General features: G+C 35.4%; 1 protein-coding gene across 5 annotated transcripts in view; it reads right to left on the reverse strand.

Moving 5' to 3' along the window:
- Positions 1-26018, reverse strand: part of DIAPH2 (diaphanous related formin 2) — a 936081-nt gene that overhangs the window by 513528 nt on the left and 396535 nt on the right. For all 5 annotated transcript variants that reach the window (XM_059679396.1, XM_059679395.1, XM_059679394.1 and 2 more), the window contains 2 exons: positions 20679-20777; positions 18430-18524 (listed from right to left, as the gene is read on the reverse strand). In XM_059679396.1, coding sequence (XP_059535379.1) covers positions 18430-18524; positions 20679-20777 — 194 coding nt within the window. The remainder of the gene's footprint in view (positions 1-18429; positions 18525-20678; positions 20778-26018) is intronic.

Raw genomic sequence — 26018 nt, forward strand, 5'->3', positions numbered from 1 at the left:
AAAGGAGACCTATGTAATACTTTCAACAATAAAAAATTTAAACACTTTCCCCAAAAAAGAACCTCAAATTATGATAGCCTTATTTCATGCTTAGTAATAGTACAAACATTAAAAACTAAATTTCACAACACTAAAAAGAAGACATGAGTAACTTATAAAAAATTCAATAACACATTAAAAATTGTGGAAAACAATTGGTGGGTAATGTTCTATTTCACTTATTCAAGTGGAATATTAAAAACATACAAAACACTAAAAATATTAAAAGATTTTAGTAACATTGGAGAGTCCTCATTCTCACCTATCAAATCCCCCAAAGTCACCTCCACTGACTACTTTTGTGGTAATTCAAGTATATTTGCCCACTTGGAAGATGATACATTTCCCTTTGCAGCATGCAAATGAACAGAAATACAAAATAAGGGATGCGATGTAAAGTGCCACAGAGGTAGAAGAGAGGTTTCTGAATTTTCCTCTCAAAAACAGGAGACTATTCCTAGACTGTTCTACTATTCCTTTATCCCTACTTGATATCTCTATTTCTGGGATTCTAGACAGTGTAGAGAAAGGAAGAAGCCCCAAGAGAATTGTCGCCCTGCTGATAATGCTTTCCATTAACATAGAAAACTGAGTGCTGACTATTCAACTAAAAGTTTCAAAGAAAATATCTAAAAAATACCAGCCCTAACTGAATGGAGCTCACTCATTCCCAGAGACATTTGTTTTGTGCCTACCGTGTGACTAACACCGTGCTAGAGGTTCACATGGTTAGTAAATGGCAGAGCTGGGATTCAGACCCAGCTTTCTGAACCCAAACTGTAAGTTCTCCCTGTATTACTTGACTTACTTAAATGACATATCAAAAATAATAAACATAAGGTTCTTAAAATGACATAAAGTAAATTGATGAACATTACTAAATTGTTTATATAAAGAAAACCACCTACTATATGATTAAGGAAAAAATCAACTCACACTACTGACTGCCTGTATTCCCAATTGAAAAATTATTATGGTCTATATTTTCAATAATGCTTGACGAGGGGTATTTGCAATTTAAACTTAACTACGTTATGTTTCTGGGAAAGAGATTTTGTAAACACATGGAATCGTTTTGTCTTGTTTTTGCCTATATTAATCAAATGTCCAAAACCTCTGTCCCGAAGTTTCTAACACAGAAAATAAAAGCAAATGCTTGGAAGCTTATTAGATTCTGAAACTTTACTACTTATATTTCAGAAATAAAAGTAATTCTGAAGCCAGTGGTAATCAGCCAGGGACACTTTTGCCTGCGAGGGAACATTTGTCACTGTCTGAAGGCATTTTGGGTTGTCACAACTGGTTATGAGAGGCTGCTACTGGCATCTAGTGGGTAGAGGCCAAGGATACTGCTAAACACCCTGCAATGAACAGGACAGCACTCCACAAAAAAAGTATTACTGGTTCCAAAATGTCAATCCTGCCAAAGATGAGGAACCCTGCCTTAAGTACCTGTCAAATACTTTATAAAATTTATATATTGTGTAATATTTAAGACATACAAAACTATATACATAAGACAATGACTCTATGTGCCTACTACTGAGCTTAATAAATAAAAAGTATCAAACTCCCTTGTGCATTCCTTTCTGATTGCTTCTCTAAAATATGTTTTAAAGAAATTAGGTAAGATATCTATCATGTGCCCAGCCAGTGTTGCACAGTGGTTGAGTGTTGACCCATGCACCAAGAGGTCGCCCATTTGATTCCCAGTCAGGACACATACCAGGGTTGCAGGCTCGATCTCCAGTAGGGGGCATGCAGGAGGCAGCCAATCAATGATTCTCTCTCATCATTAATGTTTCTCTCCCCCTCTCCCTTCCTTTCTCTCTAAAATTAATAAAAAGGCATTTTTTTAAAAAATCCATCATGTTATATCTATATTATACTGTGTTAAAATATGCCATAGCATGTTAACTATAGTATCTTATGTTAAATTATACTGTAAGTATCATATGACTTTAATAGATTTGAGACTAGGCACATTTCTACTTGACACAGGAGATCTAGAATTATAATGGAACTTGTAAAAACCATATAGTAAGTAAATACTTATTCCTTGTATATAAAAAGGAACATTTTGATTAGTTTACTCCCTGACTAGTACATATCAGAGAGGAAGTGGTTTTACAAATATAATCAATTACAAAGAACTTATAATTTACATGACTAACCAATGATCTTTAAATTCAAATCAAATTTATATAATAGAAAAAAAGAGTAGGAAGATAGTAGAAAAAGACGATGTAGTTGTTCTCCATCTCAGTTTGTTTCATTGAGGGAGTTGGAGCCTATTTTGGGGGGCTCAGGGACTGCTGCATTTTGTCCAGAGGTAGTAACACAACTACAAGTTAGAGTAGGAGTTTGAGTCTAACCTTGCTTTTAATTTCCTAGTTCAGGGTTCTGGAAGTCTATGTGAGGAAAATGAGGGCACTTTCAAAGTTATATAATTGCAAAGGAATTCCTGGTCTACCCAAAACATCACCTCTCTTCAATGGACCCAATAAATCTGTACAGTATGAAAGAACCAGAATTTTAATGAAGTATTACCATGGCTTAAAGTCTATCAGAAGGTATAAAATATGATCTTCTGAGGCCACATCTTGCGCAACTACTAATAAGACTTACGTTTTGTTAAAAGTGCAAGTTGGTAATATTTTGCATTTTTAAAATGTTTTTAATAACCCCATTAGTACAAGAAAAATGTATTGTTCAAAACTGCCTTTCCTGTCTTTGTTAAACGTGTGGTATTATGGTGGACAACACCACAAGCAGTGATGGTGACAAATAAAATAGTACAAATCCACAAAAAACAGAGAGGATAAAAATAAGCAGCCATCACATTTGCTTGGAACAGGTCTGATCCTAACAACAGACTGAAAGTAGCAAACACGGGTGAAAGAAAACTTCAGTGCAGAAAAGTCACAGAAAAATAAAATCACTCAACCAGTTAGAAGCAAAAGATGAAAAAGAACAGCAGCTCATGGATAAAAGTACTTTTAGACAGCAGTACGCTTGCCACAAAATAATTATTTATTCCATCATGATGAGAAATGGGCAAGAAATGTTTTATGATTGCTGCTGTCATTGCTAATGTTTCATGTTCCCTAGAGAATTATGAAAATGAGCGTCGTGAATATGAGTTGTTATTTAAGAGAAAAAATGTTTCCAAATTCTACAATACTAATGCCATTATAGCCTTAATTGATATACTTGTATTCTTCTAGTGCATGAACACATGCAGACTCACAGCCTGCATAAAATACAGATGGTCGATAGCCGCGCAAATAGATCAATGATTACAAAGATGGATAGAGGAGACAAAAACGAGCTCTACTATTACACATGCATGAACTTCCTGACTATAAGAATAATTATACTCTAGAACTGGTTAATTGAGGGAAGTTGAAGAATCTTTTTTCCCTGCAGAATCGATAGATACCCATCTATCTTTGATGACTTAGGAGTAGCCTTGTCTGGAATCAAGGGAATGGATTCAATGACCTTTGCTTCATTCTCATCATTTTGTCAGAACCCAGTAATAAATTATAGAGATCATATAAATCTATTTTGAGATGTAAAATAACATTTCGAAAAACATAATGCTGTGGCTACTGGCAGACCACACACATTGGGTTCAGTGCTGAATACTTGAAAGTGTTTCAGAAAAGTAATAGCGCCACTGTAAGTGGAAATTAACAGGGTGGGGGAGCGCAAGCTGGACAATTCCCAGGCAGGTATTGCAGAAACACATCTATGGAGCTATTTCTGTAGTGTCCAGCTATGAGGGAAATGCCCTAGACTGCAGCGGTTCTCAACCTGTGGGTTGCGACCCCTTTGGGGGGTCGAAGGACCCTTTCACAGGGGTCGCCTAAGACCATCGGAAAACACATATATAATTACATATTGTTTTTGTAATTAATCACTATGGTTTAATTATGTGCAATTTGTAACAATGAAATTGGGGGTCACCACAACATGAGGAACTGTATTAAAGGGTTGCGGCATTAGGAAGGTTGAGAACCACTGCACTAGAGCTGTATTTCACCAAGGGGTTATTATTAAGAAAGATTAGTGTCTTTTATTTAAAAATTATTTAAAATGAGAGAAAGGAAAAAAGGGAAGTTAACAATTTTTTTTTTAAAAGGAAGGAGGGATGAGAAAGAGGGAGGGAGGGAGACAAGGAGAAAGGAAAGGTCAGAAAAACTGAAGAAGATTGAGGGGGAGCAGAAAATAGGGCACTAGACAGTTACATGACCAGTAGATGCAGCTGTCCCTTAAAAATAAGGGAGACAGCCCTGGCCAGTGTGGCTCTGTTGGTTGGGCATCCCATGCACCCAGAAGGTGCTGCTTCAATTACGGGTCAAGGCACATGCCCAGGTTGCTGGCTCGATCTCCAGGAGAGGGTGTGCAGGAGGCAGCCAATCAATGTTTCTCTCTCATCTATGTTTCTCTCTCTCTCAATAAAAATCAATTAAAAAACACATATTTTAAAAATCAATTAAAAACATATTTTTTAAAAAAGGGAGACAGATACCAAAAACAACAAATAGAATATTTGTTTAAGGAATACAGGTGACTGGCATGTTGCATAGTTTCTTTTTAAAAAGAACTACATAAAAATAACTATTTAAACTAACTCACTGTAATTCAGAATATGAAAAGTAGCATTTACCCTGATCTCATTCTCTCATTCATCCCTCCTTAAACCTCTGTGCTGGCTTTTGTGACATACCTGTATCTGGCACCTCCCTGAAGTTGGCTCCTTTATTCTGATTTGTCTGCCACCACCCATCCCCTCACACTGTGTGGTCTCCAGTGATGTAGTCCACCTTCCATCTGTTACTTTTTTCACAATCAACCTCAAGAATTTCTTTGGTCTTTATACTCCAACAATCACTTATTTGCAAATGACTCCAAATATCCTTATTTTCACTCCTACTCTCTATTCTCACTTCCAATACATACCCTAAGATAATGTATCCATAAAATATTTCTCCTCTGCCCAGTAATGATTTTCTCTCCCACCTGATTTGCCGCTTTTTGTTAATAGTACAACCATTCAATATATCGCCAAGATTTTTCAATTAGTCGTTTTTTAAGCTCTCATTAACCCACCTTCACTTGTTTCCTCTATCCCCAAATATATTTTAATGCTTCATTATAATTATACTTGAAATTACAATTATCTCCCTATCTCCAATCTCTTTTCACCAAGCCAACTGGCATACTGCAGCTACAGTAATCTTCCTAAACGCATGTTTATCCATGTTCAAACTCAGCCACTTGGTGTCCAAGCTGTCCATTGGGGATCAACAAGTATGATGCTTATAGGGGCAAGGAATGATTCAGAGTGGGCAAAATGCCCTGGGGGATGGCAGGGCCTGTGGCAAACGGGACAGTATATGACATTTAAATTCCACCATTTAAGCACTACAAAGGCCAAAGAAAACATATTATGGTTCATTAATTTGTGATTTCTATGCCTCTACAATATGACCCCAATCAATTTTTATGTGCTTTCTCATTAGTGCCACTCTACATGACTTCTGAGCTATTCCAGAATACGAATATTTTCTTTTACATGCCCCTGCCTTTGCCCATCGGTCCCTGTTCCTACTCATCTCTAACTGAATCTTAATAGTGCTTCAAAGTCCAGCTCAAGTTCTACTTATTCCAGGAAGACAACCTAACCACAGCCTACCCTAGCCTTTATTTTTTTAGAGCAGTATTCAATTCATAGCAAAATTGAGCAGCAAGTACAAAGAGTTCCCACATATCTCCTGCCCCTATACATGTATAGCATCTCTCAACATCCCCAACTAGAGAGTGGTACATTGGTTAACAATTAATGAACCTACACTGACATGTCAATATTGCCCAATGACCATAGTTTTACATTAGGGTTCACTCTTCTTGTTGTAGAGTGTATGAACATATATCCACCATTCTAATATCATACAGAATAGTTTCACTGCCCTAAAAATTATCTCTGCTCTGCCTACTAGTATTCATTCCGCCCTCCCCACTAACTACTGGCAAGCACCAATCCTTTCAAATGAATCTTCTAAGTCATTTAACTGGGAAACTTTTCTTTTTAAAAAATGTTCTCCAGTTTCATTCATATATAACAATATATAACATTGTGTAAGTTTATGATATATAATGTGATGACTTAATAAATTTATATATTGCAAAATGATTACCACCATAACGTTAGTTTACACATTCATCACCTCACACAGTCATATAATTGTTTTATTTATTCTAGTGAGGACTTTTAAGATTTATTCTTAGAATCTTTCAAATATGCAATGCTGCACTATTAACTCCAGTCACCATGTTGTATGTTACATCCCAGAACTTATTCATCGTATAGCTGGAAGCTGTATCCTTGAACCACTTTCATATAGTATTCTCTCTCCCCTTTCCCCCACCCTTGCAAACCATCAATCTACTTTCTGTTCTTATAAGTTCATTTGTATTTTTAATTCCACATATAAATGAGATCATACATTGTCATTCTCTGACATTTTCACTTAAAATAATGCCTTCAGGGCTCATCATTGTTATCACAAATGACAGGGTTTCCTTCTTTTATATGGCTCCATGTTGCATTGTGTGTGTGTGTGTATACACCACTTCTTTATCCATTTGTTGTTACCATGTCTTGGCTGCTGTAAGAAAATGCTACAATGACTATTAGCATGTAGATAATTCTTTGATATAGTGATTTTATTTCCTTCAGAAATATATCCAGAAGTGGAATTCCAGGATCATATGGTAGTTCTATTTAATTTTTTTTTAGAAATTGCCATATTGTTTTCTATAGTAGCTGTACCAATTTACAGTCCCACCAATTATACAAGGATTCCTTCTCTCCACATCCTTGTCACCACTTATCTCATCTTTTTTATAATAGCCATTCTAATAGATATAAAATGGTACCACATTGTAGTTTAGATTTGCATTTCTCTGAGTGATATCAAGCACCTTTTCATGTACCTGTTGGGCATGGGCATATCTTCTTTGGAAAAATGTCTATTCAAGTCCTTTGCCCATTTTAAATCAGATTATTTGGTTTTCTGCTCGTGAGTTGTATGAGTTGCTTATATAATTTGGATATTAACTGATTAACAGATAAGTAATTTGAAAATATTTTCTCCCATACTGTAGGTTGCCTATTCACTCTGTTGGTTATAGTTATGTTCCGTGCTGTAAAGAAGGCTTTCAGTTTAATGTAGTCCCAGTAGTTTACTTTTGCTTTTGTTGCTTGTTATTTTGGTGTCATATTAAACACACACACAAAACACATTGCTAAGACCAATGTAAAGGAACTTTTTCCGTGTTTCCTTCTAGGAATTTTATTTAACTTTTAATTTCTTTATTGATTAAGGTATTACATATGTGTTCTTACCCTCCCCCCCCCACACTCATGCCCTCACCCCCTATTGTCTGTGTCCATTGGTTAGGCTTATATGCATGCATACAAGTCCTTCTAGGAATTTTAGGGTTCCTGGTCTTTTAAATCTTCAATCCATTTCAAGTTAATTTCTGTAAGTGGTGTAAGACAGGGGTCCAGTTTCATTGTTTTCATTTGAATATACAGTTTCCCAACACCATTTATTGAAGAGACTATCCTTTTTGCCATTCAGTATGCTTGTCTCCTTTGTGAAATAGTAGTAGACCATACATGTGTGGATTTATTTCTGGGCTCTTGATTCTTTTCCTTTGCTCTATGCACAATACTGCTTTAATTACTAGAGGTTTTTAAAATATAGTTTGATATAAAAAAGTATGATGACTCCATTTTCGTTCTCTCTTGAAATTGTTTTGGCTTTTCATGGTTCTTTGTAGTTCCATCTGAATTTTAGGATTATTTTCCCTATTTCTGTAAAAAATGCCAGTGGAATCTTGATACAGTTTGTCTGGAATCTATAGATGGTTCTAAGTAGTATGAACATTTTAACAAAGTAATTCTTCAAATTCATAAATATGAAATATCTTTCCATTTATTTTTGTCTTCTTCAATTCCTGTCAACAATATCTTAAAGTTTACAGTGTGCAGATATTTCACCTCCATAATTAGATTTATTACTAAGTATTTTATTGTTCTTTATGCTATTGTGAAACTGTTTTTCCTTATTTCTTTTATAGATATTTTGTTGTTAGTGTACAGAAACACAGATTTTTTTATATTTATTCTTGTATCCTATAACTTTAGGAATTTACTAGTTCTAACAGTGATACAATAAAATCTAGATTTTCTATATAATAAATCATGTCATCTACAAACAGAGAAAAATTTATTTTTTCCTTTCTAATTCAGATGCCTTTTATTTCTTTTCCTTTTGTGAATACTCTGGGTAGGACTTCTACTAGTTTGAATAGGATGGTAACAGTGGCCACCATTTATTGCTCCTCATCTTTGCAGTGGTTCTCAACCTTGGCTGCACATGAGAATCACCTGGGAATCTTATTAAAATCCTGATTTCTGGGCCTCATCCTCCGGAAATTCTGTTTCTTTGTTACTAATGTTGTGGCCCCACCCCATAACAAAGAAACAGATTCCCAGGTGATTCTAATGTGCAGCCAAGGTTGAGAACCACTGTCTCAGAGGAAAAGCTTTCCACTCTTTAGCATGTGTATGTTAGCTGTGGGTTTATCGTATGTGGCCACTGATATGTTGAGATATATCCTTCTATACTCAGCTTTTATCATGAATGGATGCTGAATTTTGTCAAAGGCTTTTTCTGCATCTATTGCAATGATCATATGAGTTTTAGCTTTCATTCTACTACCGTGATGTATCCCATTGACTTATGTATGTTGAACCATCAGAGATTAATGTCATTTGATCGTGGTGTATCACCCTTTTAATAAAATCTTGAATTCAACTTTCTAGTTGTTGTTGATGGATTTTGCATCTATATTCATCCAGTATAATAGCCTGCAATTTTATTTCTTGTATTTATCTGGTGTTGGTAAGGCTGATCTCATAATGAGTTTGGGAGTGTTCCTTACTCTTCAATTTTTTGGAAGTGTTTCAGATGGATTGGTGTTTATTCTTTTTTAAATGTTTGATATACTTCACCAGTGAAACCATCTGATCCTAGACATTCCTTTGTTGAAAGTTTTTTCATTAATGCTTCAATCTCCTAGTCATTACTGATCTGTTCATATTTTGTATTTCCTAGTGATTTAGTCTTGGTAGGTTTTATGTTGCAAGAAATTTATCCATTTCTTTTAGGTTGTCTAATAATTTTGCATATAATGTTTCATACTAGTCTCTTATGATCCTTTGTACTTCTGTGGCATCAGTTATAATGTCCCCTTCTTCATTTATAATATTATTTATGTGGATCCTCTCTCTTTTCTGTCTTGGTTATTGTAGCTAAAGGCTTGTCAATTTAATCTTTTGAAAAAAACAACTATAAGTTTTGTTCATCTTTTCTATTGTTTACCTGTTCTCTATTTCATTTATTTCTGCTCTAATTTTTATTAGTCCTGTCCTCTACTAACTTCGGGTTTAGTTTTTTTTCTTCTTTTTCTCCTTCCTTGAGATATAAAGTGAGGTTGCTTATTTATTTGAGATATATTTTCCCCTTGATGTATGTATTCCTGTAAACTTCTCTGTTAGAATTGCACACTCTCCACCTCCTCCTCCAATTACGGCATCAGCTGATGTCAGTAACAATAAGGCTCATGATTGGAGGAAGCCTATTCAACAAGGTATGGGCAGCTATGCACACACATGGCTCCCTCCTTGGCTGATTCCCTGTATAAGATGCCCCTTGATTTTCAGTCTAACAATTTTAGGAATAGTCTTATAAATGAGAAAATATGGTACAAATTTCTTAATGCCTTTTGTTAATTGCTGACTGTTTTGTAGATTCTTTGTTTCTTGCTTCTCCTATTACTCTTATCCTTTGTGATTTGAATACTTTTTGTGACAGTATGCTTTAACTCCTATATCATAATTTACATGTTTTTCTTTTACAATTACCCTAAGGCATACATAAAATATATTTACAGCATCTTCTTTTTTAAAATATATTTTTTATTTATTTCAGAAAGGAAAGGAGAGGGAGAGAGAGATAGGAACATCAATGATGAGAGAGAATCATCGATGGGCTGCCTCCTGCACGCCCCCCAATGGGGACTGAGCCTGCAACCCTGGCATGTGCCCTGACTAGTTCATAGGTCGATGCTCAACCACTGAGCCACACCGGTTGGGCTATAATATCCTATTTTAAATTGATAAACAACTTCAATAGTACATAAACACATTATAATTTTACTCCCCCATCTCATAATTTAAGTTATTTTTGGTTATTGATATTATAATTTACATCATTTTTATACTCTGGCCTAATAACAGAATGTTGTAGTTATGGTTAATTTTAATATATTTTTTTACTTTTAAACTAGAGCTGTAAGTGAATTAAACATCATTACAATATTAATAAATTTCAATTTGAATATATACTGGTATTTACCATTACTAGTAAGTTTTACACATTCATAGGTTGTTATGATTTTTTTTTATTATGTTATTGCATATGTGTCCTTATTCCCCCATTGCCACCACTTCCCACTCATACCCTCACCCTCCTGGTGTCTGTGTCCTTTGGTTAGGCTTATATGCATGCATACAAGTCCTTTGGTTGATCTCTCCTCCTTACCCCCCACCCTCCCCTGCCTTCCCTCTGAGGTTTGACAGTCTGATTGATGCTTCTCTGTCTCTGGATCTGTTTTTGTTCATCAATTTATGTTGTTCATTATAATTCACAAATGACTGAGATCATGTGATATTTATCTTTCTCTGACTGGCTTATTTTGCTTATCATAATGCTCTCCAGTTCCATCATGCTGTTGCAAATGGTAAGAATTCCTTCTTTTTTACCACAGTGTAGTATTCCATTGTGTAGATGTACCACAGTTTTTTAATCCACTCATTTGCTGATGGGCACTTAGGCTGTTTCCAAATCTTAGCTATGGTAAATTGTGCTGCTATGAACACAGGGGTGCATATATACTTTCTGATTGGTGTTTCTAGTTTCTTGGGATATATTCCTAGAAGTGGGATCACTGGGTCAAATGGAAATTCCATTTTTAGTTTTTTGAGGAAACTCCATACTGTTCTCCACAGTGGCTGCACCAGTCTGCATTTCCACCAGCAGTGCAGGAGGGTTCCTTTTTCTCCACTTCCTTGCCAGCATTTGTCATTTATTGATTTGTTGATGATAGCCATTCTGACAGGTGTGAGATGGTACCTCACTGCCATTTTGATTTGCATTTCTTGTATGATTAGTGCCTTCGAGCATGTTTTCATATGTCTCTTGGCCTTATGTCCGGTTTTAAAGAGTATCTATTTAGGTCCATTGTCCATTTTTTTATTGGGTTATCTTCCTTTTGTTAAGTTGTATGAGTTCCCTGCAAATGTTGGAGATTAAACCCTTATAAGTGATAATATTGGCAAGTATGTTCTCCCATGCCGTGGGCTTTCTTGTTTTGTTGATGGTTTCTTTTGCTGTGCAGAAGATTTTTATTTTGATGTAGTTCCATTTGTTTATTTTCTCTTTAGTTTCCATTGCCCTAGAAGCTGTGTTGGTGAAGAAATTGCTTTGGCATCTGTCTGAGATTTTGCTGCCTGTGGATTCCTCTAATATTCTTATGGTTTCCCATATTATGTTTAAGTCCTTTATCCATTTTCAGTTTATTTTTGTGTATGGTGTAAGTTGGTGGTCTCTTCATTTCAGCGTGAACAATACTTTGTAAATTTTCTTGTACTATAGGTCTCCTGGTAATCTTTCTTTTCTTTGAGAAAATCTTTACCTTTTCTTCATTTTTGAAGGACAGCTTTTCCATGTGTAGTAGAATTGGTTGACAGGTGTTTTTTATTCTCTTAATATTTTTATATATCATCTCATAATCTCCTTGCCTGCACTATTCTCTTGAGAGAGAAATTTGTTGATGGTCCTCAAGGCTTTCTTCACTTTTTCATTCTTTATTTATTTTACTGGATAATTTAAAAAAGACCTATCACTCAGTTCATTCAGACATTCTTCCGCTTAATAGAGTGTGATATTAAATCTCTCTATTGAATTCTTCAGTTCAGTCAACTTTAGGATTTCTGTTTGGCTTTTTTTTTATGGCTACAATATCTTTGTTGAACTCATTTTGTTCATCCATTGTTTTCCCATTTGTGTTTAGCTGTCTGTGTGTTCCTGTAGTTCACCGAACTTCTTTAAGAAGAGTATTTTGAATTCTATTTCAGAAAATTCATAAATCTCCATATTTTTAGGTTCAGGTGTTAGTCTTTATTATTTTTCTTGGTTGTACCATTTTTACCTGATTCTTTGTGATTTTTGACTCCTTAAAATAGTATCTGCACATTTGATTAAGTGGTTTCACTCTTCTAGATTTTACATGTTTGCTTCAGCATGTAAAGACCTCCACTTGTCAACTCACCTTGGGGTACTGGCTGTGTCAACTGGTAGTGTCTGGGGACAAGAAGGAATTATTATCATGACGAGGTCATTGCCTATTATCTGAGGTCAGACAGGGTGGGTTCCGCATTCTAGCCTGGGCCTGCTGGCTGGGTTCCACATTCTAACAGGGCCACTGGGTAGACCCCCAAGGCCATTGGGGGCTACTGGCTGTGTTCCTTGGTCAAGACAAGGCTACTAGGTGGGTTCTACAATCACCTCTAGTCAGGTAAGGTCACAGGCTGTGTTCCCAGGCAGATAGTACCACAGGCTGGACTCTGCCATTAGGCAGGGTATGGTCTGGGTTCTATAATTTCTCTTGGTCAGCGTGGGCCTTAGGCTGTGCTCCTTGAATGAATAGTGCTGCTGGCTGGACCATGTTCAGTTGGGGCCATAGGCTTTTCTCTGATGTTGGTCTGGCCCTCTGACTGGGCTTCACAATCAGGTAAGCCACTGAATGTGCTCCACGGTTGGGCAAGAACACTGATGAGCTCTCTGTTCAAGAGGGGCCTCCATCTGTACCCAGGTAGAGCCACAGGGTATAGTCCATAGTTGGGCATAAAACTGGTTGCGCTCACTGCCTGGGAAATGCTATAGGCTGGACTCTGTGTCTTGGTGTTAGTGTAGGTTGGGCTCTGAGGCTTCCCAGAATCACTGTTCATGATTCTTGGTTATGCAGGACCAAAGTGCATGCTCAACAGTTGGGCAGGGTTGTAGGATGGACTTCACACCTACTTGGGTTCTCTGGCCAGGCTTCTTGACCAGGTGAGACTACAGGCTATGATCAGCATTTGTGAAGGACTATAAATTAGCTCCCTGTCTGGGGATGACAGTAGAACAGGCTCCATGGCTGATACAGCCATTGACTGGGGACTTGAATCAGGTAGAACTGCCAACCGAGCTCCCTGGCTAGAAGGGGTCATCAAAGTAGCTCTGAGGATGGGCAGAGCTATAGGCTGGGATCTCTTCTCAAGCAGTCCTGAAAGCAGTAATGTGGTCAGCCAATATCTTCGTGATGGTTTCTCTAGGCCCCATCCCCTTTTCTCCATCTATTTCTGATCCTCAATGGTTAGGCTCCACAGTTTCTGCCAATGAATGTCCATGAGGTGAGACCTGAGTGGGTCTTCCAGGAAGCATCTCCTAATGTTGGTCTAGTTGGATGTCCACCTAGGGTTCTCTCTTTCCACTGGAGAAGCCATAGGCCCATGAAGGCCCTCCTGGTGCAGCACTCTGCCAGATTGAGGAGGGGCAATATGGTCAGAATGTAGCTGAACCTCTTACCCTTCTAATGCAGTCCTTCTTGGTCTCTCTAGTTTAGGAGGGTGCATTTGAATCAACCCTAGGTCTGGGATTTTTATAATGGTGTCCTTTCTATGGATAGTTGTGAGGGCGAACTGAAGTTGAGAATGACTCATCCCTACCATCTTGATTGGGAAACTTTCCTGTTCTAATTTCTAACCTTTTTGTTTGTGCCATGAACCCGTTATACCAGTTTATAGGTCCGTTCTCCATAGAGAATAAATATATAGAAATAAAAAACAATTATACTGAAATATATATCAACATATTAAAAAATAAGTTGTGATAATCATGGATGTGCTCCTTGATTAAAGCATTCAAAAATAAGATCTAGTGGCAGCTTTAATAACTAGTATAATTTTGTAGTAATGACTACAAACAATATTTCAAGATATCTACCACAAATTTAACGTGATATGAAAATATTTATTATTTCTATTAGTGACAAAGTTAGAGATACTGTTAATATTTCTTTGTTACATTGCCCATATTATTAATCAAATTAAATGTGAAATATCAGTTACAAGTTAAAGAAAATAAGATGCAGTATTGTTCACATCCAAATTCAGGAGCCCTGGAATTTTCCCAACGAGTCCCCAAAGGGGGCTGTGAACCCCTGGTTAGCAATCCCTGCTTTACAAGTATCTTTGCAAGTTATTCTGCAACATTATTATACTACCGTCTCTGTTAACCATATTTTTTCTGCATATACTTTGTGAATATGACCACAAACTTCCTACCAACATGAATTTCCACAGCATTTAAGAATCATTTATAAGCACTAATGTTCCAAAATAGAGCATACTTTTATTTTTCCCTTAAGGTTTTAATTAACTTTTTGAAACTCTTAGTTTCATTTCTTTGTCAATGTTCTATTTGTAAGTATGTCTACAAATATTTAATTTTTACCACTGATATCCTAAAAACACTAACTGGTCTTAGATTTTTCTCTCAATATATCAAATTAAATTATCCTGAAGCAGATTTTCAAAGATGAAGTGACCCTACAAATCACCTAAATTTAGTGCACATTATTTGGAACTAATTCATAACTGCATCTATTAAAAGCTCCTCAATAATTTCAGGATATGATTACTTTTAAGTGTTTCTATGTGCTGTAAGTAGTTTCGGACATTTCAACTTCTTCCACATTGTAAACTCAGTTTCTAATTTAGACTTAGATATTTTTAAACAGAAGAGATATTAGTATTTTTATTTATTAATAACCTTAAAACTTGAGCTTGATCTTGCTAATTTTTATTTTATTTTACTAAGACATTTATCCTGCCAGACAACTAATAGAGTTTAGTTATCTGGCAGGAAAAGCCTATTGACCCACACACACTAGGAGAGAGAATACTGGTGTTAATTCCAGCCCCTGGAAAGTAATGCGTCCTTAATTGTTTTTTGTTGTTTTGTTGTTATGAGGAGACAACCACGCCGCATGAGCAACAAACTACATTTATGCATGGATGGAGCTGAGCACTGTAATCAACTAGAGCTTACAACAAAGTTAATCTGATGATACATATTTAATGTTATGCATTATCGATGTGCTACATGGTAATTAGACATAAATAGCAAACAGCTCCGATGAATGGCAAATTGATGTTACTTTTGCATCACTGAAGCCAATGTTTCTGGGATGGGATGGAGAAGGAGACACTGGTGATTCTAATCTTTCTTCTTTCTGAGGGTGCGAGCACTCTTTTAGGTGCTGGAAACTGAAATAATTGTTTCAACCCAGGAACTTCCTGCTTACTGGAAGATACTGAGACATTTGACTGGTCTGGATAAACGCAACATTAACTTCAATTACCCAGGTGAGTTACTCACCAGTTATGCCTTGTATGTATCCAAGCAGCGCAATTCCAATCATGCATACTAGTAAATTGTATGTTAAATTGTTTTCTACTACAATCATAACTAAGAAAATGAGTTTTGATTGAGAAGGCGAAGAAATGAGAGAAAATTATAGAGTATCTGGCATTGATTGAGAAGGAAAGCAGTCTGGGATGGGGAAAGAAAAAAGCCTCAACAAAAAGCAGGCACAAAATTGGTGGGGCAAAGTATGCCAAGGGGTAAAACATACAAATATGTGAAAACCAGTAAGAGATAGAAGCTTAGAAAAGGGAAGGGAGATCTCGAAAAGAAGAAGAGACAAGACAGGCTCAGAGGAAGCCACATACAGCAAACGGGAAATGCATGGAAGCACATGGTGTTACATGCACAAAAGGAGCCTGGCAAGGTCAGCACTCTGTGATTCTCCTTCACTCACCTTCCCAGAGCACAATCTAATAATAATGTGATTTCTTAAGCAGTTGTTTTGTCATGATGGATAAGATTAAGCCCACAAATTCAACAATTTAGACATAATTTACTACCATCTCTAAATTATAAGCAATTCATTCCTCTCAACCGGACCAGGATTACCCAATTTAAAGAGAGAAACAACTTTATATTATTTATGCTACAAAAATTCCAGGTAATATATTCCTATAGACACATGTTAAAAACTTGTTGCATAGTAAAGGGACACTTATAGAGACAATCTTTCTCTTCTTACATTCCCTAAAGAGGTGAAAACATGACTTAAAGTTTTTAATGTTGCCAGGAAATAAATACCACAGTAGCATTCTGCATATTTACATTATTTATTTACCAAGGAATATGAAGGAAAAACTACACAGTTTTAATGGGTAGAATAAATGACTACATTTATTAATTCTTCAAAATATGGTTCTATTCTACTATACTTGGGTTATTAAGAAAAAAAAACTAGAAAGCTTCAATTATTAAGTAGGAGTCAGATATTTGTGTGATTTTTTTATAATTTAAATTTAAACGTCCAATTGAAAAAAAAAGAGAGAACTAAGTCACATTTTGACTTAATGCTGTCCTCATTCTGACTAGTGCACAGAGAATCATGGGACTAAGGAGGACAGGAGACATGTGCTCAGCTCTTACCACAAGGGGATTTTTACTGAGAATAATATAGTGAGCGTGTCATGATAATGAAGAGCTTATATCAACTGACTAAACCTTAGTCCTATAGAAAGTGAACATATCTAAAACATATACATAAGGTAAACTGTAATGCAAGCATCCACTACGAAATGAAGGAACGGTAAACAGTAACATAAACAGAGCCACTTTAAAACAGAACCAGAGCTGCCATGTCAGAGAAACTGGCTTGTACACCTCATGCCTTAAATCTTCAGGATGTTAAAACAGGGCAAAATAACCTTTGGATTGGCTTAAGCAACCTTGTGCCCTGAAAAAGACCTGTTTGCAAAGATAATAAGAAAGCAATTATTATGACTACTAGATTAACAAAATAGCCAAAACAACAAAAAACACTGTTCAGCATTAACACCACTATGTTTGTTTGTTATCTGTACCAATAGAAATGCCTTCCTCTACTAACGCAATTATTCCCCTTCCCTTTTCTCATAAACACTCATTGCCTTTGTCTCCAAACTGGAACACCAGTTGAGCTTCTGCCTGAATCAGTGTTTCCAGAATAGCTATTCTTAGTGATCTCAAATAAATACTTGTTTGCCTCTCACTTTGAAAGGTCTTTTACTTTTAGGTTAACAGAAATTCCATATAGACACAACCTGCTCAAATGACAAACACTGGTTCTCTGAGATTTAGAGACAGTCTGAGGAAGAAATGGCACAATTATGACAGCATAAACTACCAGTCTTCTTAAAATCAAAGCAAATGGCATGGCTCAACAACAAACAAAAAACTACAATGACTGCCTTTCTACAGCAAATCTCTGCAGTGTTTCTTCCTAGAAATTAAAACAGATAGGAGCAGACATACCAAGAATTCAAATAATATGTTAGATTTCTAGAATAAAGCACTTTTTGGATGAAATCATCACAGTGGCCCTGTGATCTCAGATGACGATGCAGAGATAAAGCAAGCCAAACCTGTCTGCCCACAGGAGGCAGAATAATAGACTAGAAAGAGCAATGGTTTTAGAGTCATGACAGAAAGACATTGTTCTGAAGCCCAGCTCTGCTACTTTGCCCCTTACCAGCTATGTGACATGTGGCAATCTCTCTAAGCCTCAGTTTTCTTGTTTGGAAAATGAGGATGTTAGTACTGATCTCATAAGATTGCTGTAGGAGTCAATGAAATGAAATATATCAAATGCTTGGCACAATGCCCAGCATACGTTCAGTGCCGAACAAAGGATAACTTTACCACTTACCCACTGATCCTGAGCAAGCTATTTAACCTGTTGGCCTCTTCTCTTTTACATCCATAAAATGATAATAACGATATCTAATTAACAGAGTCACTATGATGATGACATACATGCAATTTTCTGTACAGTGAATAATAGGGAATGGTATATCTACATATGCATAAACTTAAAAACACACACACACATGTTTAATAAATGGAAGAAATAGAAACAGAACCTAGATCTTCTATGTTAAGTCCTCTGACTATCAACACAGCTAGATATTCCTGATTGTATAATCCAAACATAGAAGAATATTTCCTTACAATTCCATTCTAGAAGACAGCAACGTAGGAATACCTATGAAAATGAATTATAAAAGAAAAATATGCAAGTTACCTGAATTAAGGCTTCAGTCAACAAGTCTTCATTGACCTCCAAAATAATGTTTTTTATATCTTCATATGGCATACGATATGATCCAAGGAAGATAGCTAAAATAAATTTGAGTTTATTAAAAACAGAACAGCATAAAATTTTTAACATCCTAATAAATACCTGATTCCCATTTCATAGACTTGAAACACGAAAATTCTCTAACTAATATTAATTTACAGAGTTATGAACAAACAAAAGTACCTCCCATTCAAAGTACTACACTACTACACTCATAAACACTCATTGCCTTTGTCTCCAAACTGGAACACCAGTTGAGCTTCTACAAGTAATAGGTAAAATGGCCTATTATCACAGGATCTAATGTTTACAGCTAACATATTTATATACAAAATAAAATTCATACTAATAGTGACAACTACATATTTAGGCATTTTAGATTGAGCTGATACGAAATGACCCATGAAAAGTTAGAGATCTGATTTCAAGTGGGCCTTTTAATTCAAAGTAGAATTTAGTGTGGAGATTGTCAGGTGCATCCAACACAGTACTTCTCAGGAATGACAATAAAGTAGCCAAATACAAGAAAAGCATATCAAGTTATATAGCATTTCTCCCATATAGGAAAAAATTAAAGGGTCTGAACATCATTAATCTCTGCATTCCTGCTGACATTCACGTGCTATACTATTAGTTGCTTTATATGTTGAATCATGATTTACCTTGTCAACATCTTAATTAGTACATATTCTGTCATATTGAAATAATTCAATAAATTATACCCAGAAAAGCTTATGCTTACTCAGAAAGTATTTTTCAATAATACATTATACTTTAGCCTCCACTACACATACATTTGAAAGAACATTTGTTTGTTCTTATCACCAGAACAGGAATATATTCCTAAGAATGTTTTTTCATGTATAGGTCCCTATGTCTTCTCTGGCACTTAAAAAAAAATCCGTACTGTCTAGGTACATTATTACCTAGATGTAAACACCAAGTGGGATCTCCATAATCAAAATTAATAATGTTGACAGATATCAACTAGCAATTAAGATAATACTGTGTTTACAAAAACACACAACACTAAACATCCACTTTATAAAGAAAATGTACTACTGGCAGGTGTGTCTCAATTGGTGAGCACTGATCTGTGCACCAAGAGGACAATTGTTAAATTCCTGGTCAGGGCACATGCCCAGGTTATGGGTTGGATTCCCAGTAGGGTGTGTTGCAGGAGGCAGCTGATTGATGTCTGTCTCTGTCTCTGTGTCTCTCTCTCTCTCTCTCTCTCTCTCTCTCTCTCTCTCTCTCTCTCTCTCTCTCTCTCTCTCTCTCTCTCCCTCCTTCACTCCCTCCCTCCCTGCTCCCTTCCCCTCTCTCTTAAAAAAATCAATGAAAACATATTTAGGAAAAAAATGTACCATCAGATAAGCAGCATGCACATTCACAACAGCTATTTGGAGACTGCTTTTCTGACAGCAACATTCCGGCTGACAGGAGAATGATGAGCTGTTTATTTCAATCGGATTCCCTATAGCACGTTCTTTAACAAAAGAAACTCCTATGGCATTTCTGTGCGCAATTAGAAATGCTTGATGTGTTGAAATTTCTCATGCAGAGTGTTTTAGTATTCTCAGAATATAAACACAGTCTACTGTGGTGACAAAGAATGCTAAATTCAATACAGAGGGGGAAATTTGTCAAAGTAAAACATAAGGCCTACTTAAATGAAGACGGCTTTAACTGCCCAGATGCTTTAATGAAAGTATACTTAAGGGCTGACTGGTTTGTAAAAGGTTTGAAGGTTTAGTAACCAGTTTTAAAGTGCAGTGGTTAACCACTTATCTAGCTCCCATCACGATTACTTCAAACATAAAGGAGGATCAGAAAAGGATTTGCCCAATGGGACTAGTGAATACGCTAAACCTGTCACTGCCAAGCCGAGGCAGAAGGAAAACAAAACTCTGTACAGCTCTGCCATAGGTCTCACTGGTCCTCTGACAAGGTCGAATTATCAGCACTTCCCAAAACTTTATTATTCATACATTTCATCAAACCTGAGGAAGACTAAATTATGATGGCCTCCTATTCTGGCTGAACCACAAAAAGGAAAACCAAATCATGTTTACACAGAATTGTGTTTCTGGTAGATGCTAAACATGCCTGTTCGAAGAAGTTACAACTTTGTTTAAATCCATTCAATAACCACCCTCTCACCACCATCCTATACACGAAATAGCACATACACAGATTCTGGGCCGTTTTGGAATCCAAAACTCTCAGCTCTTTCACCTTCTTCTTGGTAGGTTGGGGCTTCTCCTCCAAAGCTTCTGCATTCTTTTGAACTGAAAGAAAAATGTTGATTCATAAACAATAACGGCACTAATCCAAATGCACAGAATAACATTAGTAAGGCATATTAACTACATTAATAAAGTGCATACGAAAATCAATAAATGTGTTTATTTCATTAGTTCAAGGAAGAGGATAAACATAAAAATATAGACTTGTTTAGAGGTTTCCCAACAAATTAAATATCAGCACTTAAGCAGAAAAGATAAGCCAAATAGAACCAAAAATCAATTGCTGCTTCTTAACTAATGTGCAACATTAATTACTCCTTTACCAGGTACCTAGAAGCAGCACTGGAATTAAATATATAGTAAAATCTCCCTAATTTGGACTAATTGAGGAAAAAGACATGCATTTATCCTAACATGCTAAAATTTAGGCATCCCTTTAATTCAGTGAAATTGCTTTGAAGTACCTAAGGTAACTTAACTGCTAACCAGGTTGCCATATAAAAATTCCTGCTGAGACTGCTCTGAAGAATAGATATGAACCATTTGCAACTTGCACAACAGCAGCACCCATTTGCTTAAACATAATTAACAAACCTTAGAGACAGGTCTTTTGAGTAAGTTAGCTCTGTCTCCCTCACCATTTTTTTTAGTACTGTTTGCTTTCTTAGAACAGAAGATATATTTATGCTGTATTCAAAAGGTAATCCTGTAGTTCATAAAGAATTTAAATGACCTGAAACTGTGTAGAGTGGCAGTTCCAAGGAGTGGCTTTAGCTCCCGATTACCTCCGTCAGCCCTCCCCCAAATAAGCCATCCCAAAAACCAAAGTAAAAAGTACCCTGGCTGGCTGGCTGCTATGAAAATGAAGCTTTATGTCAGGCGAATCCCTAAACCGTCCAATACAGAAATTCAACAGCTACCATTGTATTCATTCATGTGTTACCAGTTTACTTATAATATAAAAATAAGTTTTAGGTAATGGGGCCATAAAAAATGTGAGTAAAGTAAAGCCAACATTTTTGTTCGATCAAGTGAAGTGATATACTTTTGCCCAAAAACTCATGTTCCTAAATTTCATCACTCAATTATATAGTCATAATCCTGCTCTTTATTACTTTAAATTTTGAAGCAATAATTATCTTTAGTATTTTAAGTTATCTGACTTTAGTACAGAGATCACAAAGGAGTTACTGATTTTCATTAGAGGAAAAATCAACACAACCACAGTACATTTTGCTTAGCTATGTGGTCACAGATGTTAGCATCTGGAAAACTTTCTAGACATATTACAGAAGGTATCAAAATACTATAGGTCCATTAAGACCAACTTTATTTTCATGGTGCAAAATACATGAAAATCAAACTTACTATAAAATAAATTATCTGAATAACTAAAGTCCTAACAGTTCTAAACTTTACTAGTATCACCAACCTAAAATGACTCAGAGTCTAAGGAGACTAGATAGTAATTACACTTAAAAATCATAATCTTTTTCAGAGATGACAAGTAATTTGCCATCTTTACTCAACACAATAGTTATTGCTAGTGCTGGAAGAAAAATGACTTTTTTAAAAAATATTTTATTGATTTTTTACAGAGAGGAAGCGAGAGGAATAGAGAGTTAGAAACATCAAAGAGAGAGAAACATTGATCAGCTGCCTCCTGCCTGCCCCCTACTGGGGATCAAGCCTGCAACCAAGGTACATGCCTTCGACCAGAATCGAACCCGGGACCCTTCAGTCCACAGCCTGACGCTCTATCAACTGAGCCAAACCAGTCAGGGCAAGAAAAATGACTTTTAATGTATTTCTTTTAAAATCATCACATATGTTCCTCAAATGATCTTTCCAAGAGCACAGTCTTTCCTATGCAATCATCAGCATTTTAGTTGATTCAATTTTCAAGCCACCCCCCAGCTTAAGACAACTATATAAAGAAATGACAGTCCAAGAGTCATTCCCTTTGTCAATAAAAATATTATCTGAATCACACTGAAATTACTTCTAAAATCATTCATTAGTTTTAACCCAAAGTAATAGCCAAGACAACTGTCCTAATTTCTCGATATGTTTTAAACCCCATTACAGGAGACTGATTAAGCAAGTATATATAGGATAAAAATACTGTAGCATGAAGGATACATTAAGATTATCCTGCAAACTAACAGCCTCCTGATTATCCTACACATACATAATGCTCATTTTATATGCCTCATTTTTGCATTTTTCATTAAAATAGACTTCAACCTCTCTCCTCTTTAAATGAACAAGTTATTTAAAATTAAGATTAGATGTCTCAAATATCTAGAGTTCACAGTTTTGTTTTTTGAATCCTACTATATTTCTCTTGTATTATGTATGCAATTTGGCTTCATCCTGGGTTCAAGAAATGGTAAGAATTCCATGAGTGGGTGCTACTGTTCTGAGAATTACTAGAGAAAAGCTAGTTTAAAATAGTCTCTTAATTAGACAGACTTTCACAAACAATAATGGTTCGTGATCAGTAGATATTGCCCAGTGGCTGTTACTGCCCTTTGCTTTCTTGTCTCTAAAAGCATCCTTAGTAATCACAACCACAGGCCTGGTAGAGAATTTGAAGAGAGGCAATGATACATAAAATTTACCTAACTAAGTATTAAAGGCTTCATATATTAAAATCTTCCTGCTTTCATAATGACTACAAAATGCCATTTGTCCTAATAGGCTTTTATTCCATATATGTTTCTAATGCTCACAAAACTTTAATATCCCATAACTTGATTAAAAAATGAACAATTACATAACTTGATTAAAACTTGAATGGTTATTTCTCCAAAGAAGATATACAAATGGCCATTAGATATAGGAAAATATGTTCAACATCACTAATCATGAGGAAAATGCAAATCAAAATTACAATATCACCTCACAGCTGTTAGGATGGCTATTATTTAAAAATAGATGTGTTAGTGAGGATGCGGAGAAATTGAAACATGTGTACATTTGTTGGTGGGAATATAAAATGGTGCAGGCTTTCTAGAAAAAAGTATGACAATTGCTCAAATAATGAAAGATAGTGGTACCATATGACCCAGCAATCAATTCTGGGTACATATCCAAAAAAACTGAAATCAGGATCTCAAAGAAATAGCTGCATTCCCATGTTTACTGCAGCATTATTCACAATAGCCAAGATATGGAAACAACCTATATGTCCATTAAGGAATGAATGAATAAAGAAAAGGTGACACACACACAAAATGGAATATTATTTGGCCTTTATGAATAAGGAAATCCCACCTATGAACCTAGAAGACATGTTAACTGTAATAAGTGAACCACAGAAGGATCAATGCTTATATAAGTAATCTAAATGCTTTATGTAAATGCTTTAAATTACTTATATTAGCAATCTAAAATGTAAGACTCATGAAAATAAAGAGTAGAATGGTGGTTGCCAGGGGTTGGAGGGTGGGGAAATAGAGAGCTGCTGTTCAAATGGAATAAAGTTTCAGTTATATAAGATGAATAAGTTCTAGAGATCTGCAGCACAATATTGTATCTACAGTCTACAATACTATACTGTGCACTTAAAAATCGTTAAGAAGGTATACCTCTGATTAAATGTTCATATAACAATAAAATATAAATTATTTAAAAACTTAAAATAAATTATAGAGATTCTATAATTATTTGAAATTACTTTGATGTGACTGAAGAGATTTTAAACTTTAACACATAAACTCAAGAACTGATTTAGTCATCAATGGCTCTATGGTCTGCAGGCCCAAAATGAGACCTCCAGTCAAATGCAATCTCTCACTGAGCATAAGAAAAGCCATATAGCCATTATGTTTGAATCCAATGGATTGAATTAATTTGGGTTCATAAATTGGCACAGCTAACTGACCAACAATACTGAAACATTATAAAATACTGTCTGTAGGAAGATAATGATATAATAATAAAGCATTTGTATTATTATTAAAGATATGCTAACATCAAGATACTCATTATCTAAGGTAAAATGCCCACTGAGCATTCTTATATTTCCTTTAATTCATGGATTTTTACATGCAACTGTAGTATAAATTTATTCCTTTACAACTGAGGGATTTTCATCAGCATAAATAAAGTAAACATGATTATATTCTTTCCCCAATCAAATTTAGGCAATGTTCTGAAATTTCCTATTAATTTCCACTATCCCAGTGGATACATAGAACATGTGACAAAAATGTGTAATTTGTAGCAAATATTAAGATATTAGAAATGGGCGACATTGAATGATTTGCACAGTGATAACTAATCATAAATCATAATACAAATTTTATAACTATTTTAATTTATTTAAAAATTCCAGTAAGAAAGATTGATTGCTAAAGTCAGCATACTAGTCATTCTTTCATTTATTCATTCCTTCACCAGCAAATACTTGTCACCTTCACAATGTGTTAGCCTAGCATGAGTGTACAATTGTACACAAGACTGAAATATCTACTCATACTCTTAAATACATGGTTATATGTAAACTACTATTTATGGCAGTATCTCCAAAAGATATTTAGCATTCATAGTTTTTTTTTATCAATAACAATATAGCTTAAATTAATACATACATATCACTAATAAAATTTCTTCTTGCTGTTGATAGGCACAGTTCCACATTAGAGAATATTGCATCTCTTAATCAGCATCATCTGATGTGTCACATCATATTATAAGGATTATGTGGAGAAGTGACACTTTCTATTAAGTGTACTATATATAAAGCCAGGGTAAATAATGCTAACAGTAGTGTCAAAGCCATACTAAAAATATATGTAAGTTCATGTACATATATATCTATAATCAATAAGTAAATGCCCAACTGCTGTTTTACATATATCACATAAATATAGGGATTGTGATCTCCCTGCATAAATACATATTTTATCCATATGTATACAATTCTAGAAGTGATTCTAATTATATTCTATACTCTAATATTGTTTTCCTGTACGAGTTGAAATAGGTGTTATTTTAACTCAATTAATAAGTCAATGTTAAAATGAGTGCAAATATGATAACAGCTGGCAGGAGAAATCTATAATTTCTATGTGCAATAGCTACAATAATTTTTTAAAATTTAATTGTTATTTTCCACCCTTTTTAAAAAATCTTCTTTACCCTTGCATTTCTGGAAATATCATACAAACCACTGAAAATAAGCAAATGATTACATATACATATCTATACACATACATATTATAAAGATATATGTATAATACACATATATGCAACACACAAAAGAAGAAATTGTAA

Source organism: Myotis daubentonii, chromosome X, assembly GCF_963259705.1.
Source record: "Myotis daubentonii chromosome X, mMyoDau2.1, whole genome shotgun sequence".
NCBI lineage: Eukaryota > Metazoa > Chordata > Mammalia > Chiroptera > Vespertilionidae > Myotis > Myotis daubentonii.